The 12,641-nt window shown below is 36.3% G+C and overlaps 1 protein-coding gene and 1 long non-coding RNA gene across 4 annotated transcripts in view; one reads left to right on the plus strand and one right to left on the minus strand.

Annotated features, from left to right (window-relative positions):
- Positions 1–12,641, plus strand: part of PTPRO (protein tyrosine phosphatase receptor type O) — a 271,904-nt gene that overhangs the window by 190,507 nt on the left and 68,756 nt on the right. For both annotated transcript variants that reach the window (XM_007967763.3, XM_007967764.3), the window contains exons 10-12: positions 1,327–1,438; positions 5,949–6,100; positions 7,275–7,395. In XM_007967763.3, the coding sequence (XP_007965954.1) occupies positions 1,327–1,438; positions 5,949–6,100; positions 7,275–7,395 (385 nt within the window). The remainder of the gene's footprint in view (positions 1–1,326; positions 1,439–5,948; positions 6,101–7,274; positions 7,396–12,641) is intronic.
- LOC103218689 (uncharacterized) overlaps positions 1–12,641 on the minus strand; it is a 98,404-nt gene that overhangs the window by 34,188 nt on the left and 51,575 nt on the right. For both annotated transcript variants that reach the window (XR_012094458.1, XR_012094457.1), the window contains exons 4-5: positions 6,571–6,720; positions 3,058–3,199 (exon numbers count right to left, since the gene is read on the minus strand). This is a non-coding gene — a long non-coding RNA (uncharacterized lncRNA). The remainder of the gene's footprint in view (positions 1–3,057; positions 3,200–6,570; positions 6,721–12,641) is intronic.

Below are 12,641 nucleotides of genomic sequence, written 5' to 3' on the forward strand. Positions count from 1 at the left end.
AGTTCCAAACTTCCCCACATTTTACTATCTTCTGAGCCCTCCAGACTATTCCAACTTCTGCCTGTTACCCAGTTCCAAAGTCACTTCCACATTTTTAGGTATCTTCTCAGCAGCACCCCACTCTCAATACCAGTTTACTGTATTAGTTCATTTTCATGCTGCTGACAAAGACATACACAAGACTGGGCAATTTACAAAAGAAGGAGGTTTAATAGGGCTTACAGTTCCACATGGCTGGGGAAGCCCCACAATCATGGCAGAAGGCAAAGAGGAGCAAGTCATGTCTTACATGGATGGTACCAAGCGAGAGAGCTTGTGCAGGAAAACGCCCCCTTATAATAACCATCAGATCTAATGAGACTTACTCACTATCATCAGAACAGCACGGGAAAGACCTGCCCCCATGATTCAGTTACCTCCCACCAGCTCCCTCCCACAACACGTGGGAATTCAAGATGAGATTTGGGTGGGGATACAACCAAACCATATCAGATAGATATGGCTATTTTCAAGGTTTTTTCGTTGTTTTTGCTTTTAGGTTTTGAGATTCTCTTTTGTTTTGAGAGGGAGGGAAAGAGATAATTGTGTGAAGCTAGCAGTCATCTCTAATTGAATGTATTTGTTAATCAACATTTTTTCCTAAGCACAGAATAGAGCAATCAAGTGCTTATTGCTTCTCCCAGATCCTGGGGAGGAACACAAAGAGATTTCCCTTTAGTGTTCAATAGTTAGTTTGACACTGCCTAATTTTAATGATGCCTCTTCGTGGCATCCACAGATCAATTAAATACCTCTAATGTCAGACTTTTAGAGGATGGTTTTTAAGAAAACAGGTAAAAATTGGTCTTTCTGAAATTGAGATAATTTTGAAAAGTGTAGATTACCCATGGACTATTCACAAAGTACACAATTGCTCTCTACCCAGTTGAAGACTCTGAAGGACTCCTGTTCATGGTTTACCTTGAAAAAACACCAAGTTGTGAGAGGTTACTTGTCTTAGAAATAGGGAGAAATGTATGTACAGTCACTTATAAATAAGCACTATTTCACGTGTGTAATATTACGAAATTGCAAAATGAAACAAATATTGGAAATCTTTGGCTGTATATCTCTAAATCACTTTTTAAAATTTATATTTTTATATTTTACTTTATATCTCATTTCATTCTAGAAAGAATATTTTATTATAGTAAATTTAGGAAATACAAAAAGACAATATAAAGGAAAATTAAAATTACTTATTAATTTTTTATGAAAGTAACTCTACCCCAAAAATAGTACTTTCTCCCACAGTCTTTTGTCTCCCTGCTTGCTTTTCTCATTCAGAGAATAGCTAATCTGCTGCCAGCATGGTACTACAACTTCCGGGTTACCATGGTGACGTGGGGAGATCCAGAACTGAGCTGCTGTGACAGCTCTACCATCAGCTTCATAACAGGTGAGGCGTGTGTGGGGAATGGTTCCATGAGGAGGGAGCATTATTGTGAGGAGTTACCAAGGTTCCAAATCTCTAGAAAGTGCCAGTCATTCACCCAGCACTGGTGAACATCAGTTTCATGGGAGATAATATTGATTCTGATGATTCATTATTTTGTTTAGTTGATAATCTTTAAAAATCAAAATACCATTTTTATTCTGAGCTACCACCATTGACTTATTTTATTCTGAGGCACCTTAATTTATGTACTCCCCAGCTGGGATTGATTAGAATAGAGATATGGCAGGCACAGCCATCAGCTTCACACTACACAGTCAATTGATTTTACCCATATGATTATTATATTTGTTAGAGTGCCTCCATTTTCTTATTAATTAAGCCATTTTTAAAGTCATAGGCTGACTGCAGTAGGGTCCATTGTGGAAATAAAAAAATAGGGTTTAGAGACAGATGGATCTGGATTTGAATAGACCCTCCCACACACCACATATAATCTTGAGCACGTTAACGTTTCTAAACCTGTTTTTTTTTAATGTGGAAAATGAGGATGATAATAGTATCAGTTGTCTGTTATTACAACTTCATTATTATATAAGCTCCTTTGCAAAATACATGGCACAAAGTTTAAGCACTTAAAAAACGATTAGTCTTAGATCCTCGGAAACCTTAAAATATGTAGTTGCATCATCAGTAGTCAGAGATAGCAATGAAAAGGGGAAATTCATCAAAGAAACACTAATCTTTGTTGTTTGAACTAAGACGTTTCAAGAAACTTTTATCAAATGACAAGGTTGTAATTAAAGTTGTCCTGAGAAAACAGAGGAGAAAAATACTGCTTAGAAGAATAATTTGGCAAACAGTTTCCTCAGTGGACATCTAGTTAACGCTGTTGAAATTTATCAGTGAAAAAAAGTGAAAAGAAATCAATGATCTGTGAATTCTTACACAATTAACTTCCATAAGCATGTCTCTTTTCTCTACTAACCAAAATCCAGAGCACTTTTTGTTCCATATTTTAATAGTAATATTAGAGCATAAAAGTGAAAGAATACCCAAAAAGGAGAAAATAGCAATTACTTGGCAAGCACTGTGTTAGGCGTTTACCTATATTGATAATCACATATTTAATTATAATTAAACTTCACTGTATCAATAATTCTTATAATTTAACTATATTGATATAAACGTTCTGAGAACGCTCTTTCCTTCTCACCGCAACAGGTGTCTAGAAAAAGCCCAGATGTAACATCTCAACCTGGGACTGCTCATTTCTAGCTGTCAAACTTTGAGCAAATTACCTTAATGATTCTGGGCTTCTATTTTCTTACCGGTAGAACCCCCTAAAATGTCAGCTAAATCGGCTCTAAAGCCTACTTGGAGACAACTGGTTAGGAGAGCAAAACTTAATATATTGAACACCACCTTGATAGTCTTTGCACTGTCTCTTAAGCGGGGCAAAAGAAATGAAAGATTATTAGGATTTGGCTTTCTGGTTCGAGCGGTTTAAAGTATGCCTTTCAAGATGGGAAACTGACTAGGATTCGGCATACTTCATAACAGTTTAAATGGACATAGCAAGCCTGGATTCATAAACTATGGTTAATAAACAAGCTACTTACCTGGTAAGCAGTCTGTTGTCTCCAATGTATTGATGTTGACGATTTTCTATCTTTTCCTGGGTCAAATAAATAAATGATGCTGAACCAGCAGTCTACAGGTATTGTCTGAGCATATTGACAGAGATGGTCTCAATTCTCACATCTATAAAATGGGTATAATAATAAATAAATAATAATAAATATCTCACAGTATGTGTGAGAATTAAATCATGTAACGTAAGTCACTATTATAATATATATGATATATTATTATCATGTTTATACTTATTTTTTAAACCAGTTGAAAATTGTAGTAGGCTTTTTTTTAATCTTCTTTTTTTTACATTTTACTTTAAGTTCTGGGATGCATGTACAGAACATGCAGGTTTGTTAGATAGATATACATGTGCCATGGTGGTTTGCTGCACCTATCAACCTGTCATCTAGGTTTTAAGCCCCACATGCATTAGGTATTTGTCCTAATGCTCTCCCTCCCCTTGCTCCCAACCCCCAACAGGCCTCATATAATGCTAATACTTATGACAAACATTCATAACTAGCTATGCTTTCAAAAATAATTATTCACTGAAGAATTTGTAATATATAAAGTAAAAACGCATGTGTGTGATGTTTTTTACCTTCTTATTTAAAGCAAATAAGAATCTCATGCTTAAGTCTCCTATGCTTTAATTTTCCAAATTGTGTGGTATAAAAGGAAATAAGAACAAAATATTTGAATTAGGTGTGATTTATTCGGAACTCAAGTATACCATCTTCGTTAGGCAATTCAGTTGACTAGCCCTCAATCGTAGTAATTATGCTGAGGGGCTAAATTATTAATAAACAAATAGTGACATCTTGTGGCCTTCCAGCAATATGCTAGGTTTTAAAGCAACAACATGGAAATAAAAATCTGACAAGTTGAGAGGAAAGATACATACTTCTGGGTTTGCAATTTTAAAGATATTTCTTTTCCTCACTAAAATTGGAACATGAGAAAATATCCTTTGAAGAAATATATGCATAGATTCTTGTATATGATGAAATATGTTGGAATATATTAGGACGTTATAAGGAAGCCAAGGTTATTTTCCTTTAGTAGAATATTCTGAAATACGATGTCGATTTCTGTTACTTGTTACATGAATTATCTTTCAAGATTTTATTGCTAAGCATACTATATAAATGCTACTCCTATTTCACATGAAACAAAAATGCATTTTTACTTTATATATTACAAATTCTTCAGTGAATATTTTTGAAAGCATAGCTAGTTATGAATGTTTGTTGTAAGTATTAGCATCATATTAGGAGAAATGATTCTTTATAGAAAATTTCCAAAGATTTTAGTTGACATTGTGCTGTATCTCAGAATGGAACACCGACTGTCTTCAGACCAACGTACACATGATATTTAAATTCAACTGCGTATTTGTTTTTTAAAATAATCAGAGTTAGCAGTTACTTTAAAAAGTAATTAAAATATGTTTTCAGAGCCTATATAGTATAAAGCTTGTGATGAATTCTCCTCCCTAATTAGCAAATTTTTAATTTTTTTTTTTTCTTTTTGGCTGGGCGTGGAAGCTCACGCCTGTAATCCCAGCACTTTGGGAGACCAAGATGGGCAGATTGCTTGAGCCCAGGAGTTCGAGACCAGCCTAGGCAACATAGAAAGACCCCAGCTCTACAAAAAATACAAAAATTAGCCGGGTATGGTGGCCTGTACCTGTAGTCCTAGCTACTTGGTAGACTGAGGCAGGAGGGATGCTTGAGCCTGGGAGGTTGAGGCTGCAGTGAGCCGAGATTGTGCCACTGCACTACCGCTTGCGTGACAGAGTGAGACCCTGCCTCAAAAATAAGAATAAAAATAAAATAAATTAAAAGTAATTTTTTTTTTGAGGCAGGGTCTTACTCTGTCACCCAGGCTGGAATGCAGTGGCAGGCTCATGGTTCACTGCAGCCTGGACCTCCTGGGCTCAAATAGTCCTACCCCCTCAGCCTCCCTAGTAGCTAGGACAACAGGGTGTGCCACCATGCCCGGCTGAATTTTCTAATTTTTTGTAGAGATGGGGTTTTGCTATGTTGCCCAGGCTGGTCTCCAACTCCTGGACTCAAGAGATCCACCCACGTCAACTTCCTGAAATGCAGGGATTACAGGCATTCCCCGCTTAAATTTTTGAAAATTTAAATGTGTAAGATGATAAAGTAGCAAGCTCTGTGTTAGAATTTAGCTTCGTGGCATGATTTAAAAAAAAACAAAAAAAAAAAACAAAAAAAAAAACTTGTTCTTCCCTTCTTTTCTCTCTCACTACTCGCTCAGCAGCATTTATTAAAAGCCTATTCTCTGCAAAGCACTGGGCTAGAACACTGTAAATAATGTCTTGTTATTTTATGGAAATAACATTTGTCTTCTATCCTACTTGTAGTACTATGATCTTCTATCTTTCTACCCTTGTATCCTACTGTTCTTCATTCCCATAAATGTCTTTGCTGCAAGTAAATGAAAGAGACTTAGTTTACAGGACTCTAAGTTTTTAAATCCTACTTGAATAATAACTCCACTGACGCCTATTAATATTAATTGGTTGATGTAACAAATATACCCAAATAAGTGAACTTTTTAGGAATTTTGTAATGGTGAAATTTATATAAAAGACTTTGATATCCTCAGGTACAGATGGGTCTGGGTGTCTTGTATCTTAGATTTACAAGATGTGGGATCCCATAAAACACGTGCCCATCCTGTATCACCATCCTTCACTGTTAACGAGAGGTCCTGAAGTTACCAGGACTCTCGTGTGCTATGAATTCTAATTCGCTAAGTAGATTCTATGTAGGATTTCATGCTCTACTAGTAATTAATTTATTTATCTGTCTATTATACTAAATTGTGCTTTGTTTCTCCCTTGTAGCCCCAGTGGCTCCAGAAATCACTTCTGTGGAATATTTCAACAGTCTGTTATATATCAGTTGGACATATGGGGATGATACAACAGACTTGTCCCATTCTAGAATGCTTCACTGGATGGTTGTTGCAGAAGGAAAAAAGAAAATTAAAAAGAGTGTATGTTTCTTTGAATGCCAGTATTGGGTGTCTGTAAATTTAGTTTTATGAACTATTGAAAACCACTAAGCAATCATTTATTGACGCATCAAATGTTTGCATGCCAGTTGTCTGTTTTAGGCTCTGGAGATAAGACAGTGAACAAAAATTAAATTCTTCCTTTCATACAGCTTACCATTTAATCTTTAACAGTGAGCTGTAAGAGCTGCAACTATTGATTTCATTTATATTTAGAATTATGATTTCAGCATTTTCTTCAGGATGCCAACATTTTCAAGAAAACTACAATTAACATATTTCCAATTTTTCCCATATATCACCAACACCTAAAGATTTGGGGACTTTGGGACTACTGACTTCTTTTCTCCAAAATATGCTTTTTGATGTTTATTGATTAGGGTACAGACTAAACTACTGTAATAAAGAAACAAACAAAAGGAGAGTGGCTCAAACAAAATAGAAGTTTTTACCTCTCCCATTAAAGCACAGGACTAACCAGGCACTTCTGCTTTAAGGGGTCGTCCAGGGAGGCAAATTCTCTTTTGTTGTTCCATCTGCCACTATGCACAGTCCTTGTCTCTAGAGATAAACCTTTATCATCATTACCTCCATGTTCCAGCCTGCAGGAAGGGGAAAAGAAAAGGGAGGATGTAGGAGCCCAGCACTTACAGGATATGAACTGAACTATAAGTTGTCCATGTGACTTCTACTTAAAATCCACTGATCAGAGTTAGGTCACATCGTCCCCTCTAGCTGTAGGAGAAGATGGGAAATAACAATGGCCCTTAGGTAGGAAGCCACACGTCTACAGATATGGGTAGGTTTCTTTTAAATTTCTTAGAATGTACGTATCAGTAGCAACTCAGTAATTTTCTTTTCTAAAACCTGTTATGAATACATGAGAAAATGTCAGAATGAGACCCATTCCAAATAAGGGAATTAATCACAAAATTGTTCTGATGTATATAATGCATTGTTAAGGCTACCTTGCATTGGGCCCAGCTGAGGAATTTATAAAATTTTCAGAAGATATAACGTATCTATAATATAATAAATTGCAGAGTGCGGCATAGAACAGAGAGGGAATGTATCTGCTATAGTCCTTTAGTTTTTTGGGGTGGTGCACTGACTCATTCACTAAAAGTTTAAACCCTTGATTTTGATGATCTTGCAGGTAACACGCAATGTCATGACTGCAATTCTCAGCTTGCCTCCAGGCGACATCTACAACCTCTCAGTAACCGCTTGTACTGAAAGAGGAAGTAATACCTCCATGCTCCGCCTTGTCAAGCTAGGTAAGAAGAGGACACAGAGATGGGTGTAAAATAATCATGTTGGGAGAACTAATGTTTGCATCATTTGATTCAGCAAGACCTCCTCAATTCAATGAAATAATAACAGAAAAATGGCTAATTTTTTATGAGTAGAAAATGGACATTCATACTAGCAAAAGAGTATGTTCAACTTGGTACAAGTTTCTGTGAGTGGGATATATACTGTTCTGGGAAACAGTGGTGTTCACTATTCTTGGTTAGGTTAAAGAAACCAGGTAGTCATAGGATTTTGGAGATAGAAGCACATTAGAGATTATCTAATGCAGTGTTCCCAACCCTATAAGACAACATTTTATTTTCATATTAATATTATGTAATATTATGTAATACCCTCTTTATTATCTTAAATAGTAATGGATTTTAAAATCTACATATTGATTTTTTAAATTTTATATAGTTTCCTAACTCTAGTAAAAAATCAAGAAAAAAGAAACTAATTTATAATAAAATAATATGGATTCCCTATGTATATGTTCAGACACAACTACTCTAAAAGACATAATGAAATTACCTGATGCCTGGATATAATTAAAATGAATAAGTTGGAGTTTACAAGAAATAAAAAGATCACTAGTCTTTTATATAAGAAGCATAAAAATAAGCTAAGAAATGAACAATTTAACACAAATTAATTAATAACAAATAACTAAGCAAGCATAGATACAGGTAGATCCTAGAATAAAAACTAGAGTTAAGATAAGTACTCAAAGATGAGCTATATTGTCACAGAATGAGAGAAAGATGGAAATAATTTTAATTAAAGTAGGGACAACACACCAAAAGTTTATAAATGGCAGCACAGAAGCAAGCTGGCTTCACTCCCCTCTACCCAACGGGAAACCAAAAGCAAATATACAGCTCTGAGTTTTTCGCCAGAAACAACCCAGAACTCAAATACGAGAATGAAACAGATTCCAGAGCCGTAGAGAAGTGAAAAAACTCTGGGCAGATGGTAGGAGAATCAGGCTTCCACATTCATGACACCTCCCCCGCGATTCTGCCTGGCAACAAGTGTGCAGAAAATCTTCTGCCAACTCATGTTTCTACCCTGGAAAAAGTGAGGTTGAGGTAGTCAACTAGTTTCCCCACTATGTTATGTTCCCCTGGCAGGAAATCTGTCCTTGCCTTAAGCCACAGGAAGCATCGTGACTGCCTGAAGGGAGAAATAGCTTGAGGATAGGCAGAAACAAAGAGGTGAGGTGGAACTACCATTCCCAGTCCCAGCAACTCTGCTCTGTAACTTGGCCAAAGGAGACACCAAATCAGAGTGGCTGTTCAGCAGCACCATACTGTAGGAGGTTTATTTCACAGGTCCCTTGGGGGCATGAGACCCCTAGCCAACTTTGACACACTGCCAGGATAATTCCTTTAAGACCTTTCCTTCTCAGGACAGGCAGAGCCAGGGCAAATCTGGATTTAAGGTGCCACCTAGAGCTGACAAGTAGGTAGTGATCTAGTGGTAAAGATTTGCTAAGCAAATATAGCCAATAAAGACAAAACAAGGCAAGGCAGACATAGGAAAGTGAACTAAATAGTTAATTCTTTAATGCAAAGACATAGATCTATGCCCATAAGAAACAGCATCAAACAGGGAACTGTGACCCCCCTCCCAGAAAAGGACAAAGCAAAAATCCAATGACTGACCCTAACAAGATGGTGATTTGTGAGCTCTCTGAACACGAATTCAAAATCCAGTTTAAGGAAAATCAGTGATGTCCAGGAAAACACAGAAAAGCAATTCAGAAATTTATCAGAAAAATTTTTAAATCAAACAAAATCTTGGTACTGGGAAATATGTTTGCTGAACTGAAAAACTCATCACAGCAGAATGGACAAAGGAGAGGAATGATTCAGGGAGCTCAAAGCCTATTTGAAAACATACCATTAGAGGAGCAAAAAGAAAAATAAGACTGAAAGTAAGCGAAGTCTGCCTGTAAGACATATAAAAAAGGCTGGGCGAGGTGGCTCATGCCTGTATCCCAGCACTTTGGGAGTCCCAGGCGGGCAGATCACGAGGTCAGGAGATTGAGACCATCCTGGCTAACACGGTGAAACCCCGTCTCTACTAAAAATACAAAAAAAAAATTCGCCTGGCATGGTGGCTGAGCCTGTAGTCCCAGCTACTCAGGAGGCTGAGGCAGGAGAATGGCGTGAACCCAGGAGGTGGAGCTTGCAGTGAGCTGAGATCGTGCCACTGCACTCCAGCCTGGGCGACAGAGTCAGACTCCATCTCAACAACAACAACAAAAAAAAACCTTAAAAGATCAAACATAAGAAGTATTAGTATTCAAGGGGGAGCTGAGAAAGGAAGTTTACTCAAAGAAATAATAATAGAAAACATTCCAAAACTTGAGAAAGATATAATTAGCCAGGTTCAGGAGGGTCTGAGAATACCAAACAGATACCACTCAAATAAGATCATCCCAAAGCAGATAATAATAAAACTCTCAAAGGTCAAGAACAAAGAGAAGATCCTGAAAGCATCAAGAGAAAAGAAGCAAATAACAGGTAACAAGCTGCAATTCATCTGGCAACAAACTGTACACGCTATGAGGAAGAACATTTTCACAGTGCTCAAAGAAAAAACTGCCATCCAAGAATAATGTATCCAGCAAAACTGTCCTTCAAATATGAAGGAAAGATAAAGTATTTCTCAGAAAAACAAAAGATGAAAGAATTCACCACTACTAGACCTGTCGTACAATAAATGCAAGAGAGTTATTCAATCTGAGAGAAAAGGACACATGTAAAAAGAAAACTTTTCAAGGTATTAGACCTTTGGGAAAATTAAATACATGGACCAACCCACGATGTTCTATTACTGTAATTGAGGTGTACAATCCATCCATAACTCTGGTATAAAGCCCAAAAGACAAATCTTTTAAAAACAATAATAGCTACAGCAACCTGTTAAGAGACAGGTAATGTAAAGCATGTAAATTGAGGCAACAAAGTCAAAACTAGGGGGTGGAGAGAAATGAAGTTAAAAGGTAAATTTTTGGATGTGGTGGTTTTGCTTTTGTTTCTATTCTTTTGCTCATAATCTAAGATAAGTTGTCGTCTCTTTAAAGTAACTTGTTATGGCCAGGCATGGTGGCTCACGCCTGTAATCCAGCACTTTGGGAGGTCAAGGTTGGTGAAGCGCTTGAGCCCAGGAATTCAAGACCTCATCTCTACTAAAAAAAAAAACCAAAAAACAAAAAAAACAAAAAACAAAACAAAACAAAAAGCTAAGTATGGTGACATATGCCTGTGGTCCCAGTTACTTGGGAGGCTGAGGCAGGAGGATCACTTTAGCCCGGAGGTTGAGGCTGCAGTGAGCTGTGATTGTAACACTGCTGCACTCCAGCCTGTGTGACAGAGCAAGACCCCCATCTTAAAAATAAGCAAATAAATAAATAAACTTGTTATATCTATAAGATTTGTATAAGCCTCGTAACCACAGCACAAAATCATATAATCAGTGAATTAAAAATAAAAAACAACAAATTAATACATAGCACTTAATAATCACTTAACCACAAAGAATGAAAGAAAAAGATGATTCTCAAAACAACCTGAAAACAGGCAACAAAATGGCAGTAGTAAATCTGTACTTAGCAGTAATAACACTGGATGTAAATGGCCTCAATTCTCAATTAAAAGTCGCAGTGTGGATGAATGGATAAAAAAAATAAGACCAACTATATGTTGCCTTTAAGAAACCCACTTCACCTGTAAAGACACACAGGGACTGAAAGTGAAGGGGTGGAGAAAGATATTCCATGCAACTGGAAAACAAACAAGCAAAAAAGCAGATGTAGCTATGCTTATGTTAGATAAATTAGGCCACAAATCTAAAATTGTAAAAACAGACAAAAAGGGTTACTATATGAAAAAGAGATCAGTTTAGCAAGAGGATATAACAATTATAAATATCTACGCACCCAACACTGGAGCTCCTAAGTATATAAAGTAAACATTAATTGATCTAAAGGAACAGATAGACTTGATTACAATGATAGTAGGGGACTTCGCCACCCCACTCTCAGTAACATATAGATCATCCAACAGAATATCAATGAAGAAACAACAGAGTTAAACTACACATGAGACCTGATAGGCCTAATAGACATTTAAAGAACATTTCGTCCAACTGCTAGAGAATACACATTGTTGGAACGTTCTCTAGAATATATCATATCTTAGGACACAAAACAAGTTCCAACAAATTCAAAAAGTAGAAATCATATCAAGTATCTTTTCTGACCACAGTGGAATAAGACTAGAAAGTGATAACAAGAGAAACCTCAAAAAATACACAAACACATGGGAATTGAACATGTTCCTGAACAACAAATGAGTCAGTGAAGAAATTAAGAAAAGAATTTTTAAAATTCTTGAGACAAATGAAAATGAAAATACAACATACCAAAATCTGTGGGATATAGCAAAAGCCATAGTATGAGGGAAGTTTCTAGCAATAAATGCCCTTAAAATAAAAAAGTAAAAAGTTCAAATGCACAACCTAATGATGCACCTCAAGGAACTAGAAAAGCAAAAGCAAACCAAACACTAAATTAGTAGAAGGAAAAAAATATAAAGGTCAGAGCAGATAAATGAAATTGAGACTAAAAATAAATACAGAAGATCAACATAACAAAAAGTTGGTTATTTAAAAAGATAAAATCAACAAACCTTTGGCTAGATTGAGAAAAAAAGAGAGAAGACCCAAAGAAATAAAATCAGAAACAAAAAAGTAGACATAACAAGACACCTCTTAAATACAAAGAGTCATTAGAGGCTACTATGAACAACTATAAACCAACAAATTGGAAAGCTAGAAGAAATGAATAAACTCCTGAACATACCTAACGAGATTGAACCATTAAGAAAGAGAAAACCTTAACGAACCGATAATGAGCAATGAGATGAAAGTCATAATAAAGTCTCCTACCAAAGAAAGCCCAGGTCCTGATGGCTTGACCTGTGAATTTCACCAGACACTTAAAGAACTAATGCCAATCCTGCTCAAACTCTTCAAAAAAGTTGAATAGGAAGGAATACTTCCAAATTCATTCTGTAAGATAATATGCCAAGAAAAATAATGGGCTGTGGATGAGGAAAAACAGATACTTTAACATTCTTGCAAATGAACTGGATCTTTTTGTGTAGTGTAATGTCAAAATAATTCTTTATAGTATGACATACAACTGGAAAGTGATTGT

The sequence above is a fragment of the Chlorocebus sabaeus genome, chromosome 11 (assembly GCF_047675955.1).
Source record: "Chlorocebus sabaeus isolate Y175 chromosome 11, mChlSab1.0.hap1, whole genome shotgun sequence".
Taxonomy (NCBI): Eukaryota; Metazoa; Chordata; class Mammalia; order Primates; family Cercopithecidae; genus Chlorocebus; species Chlorocebus sabaeus.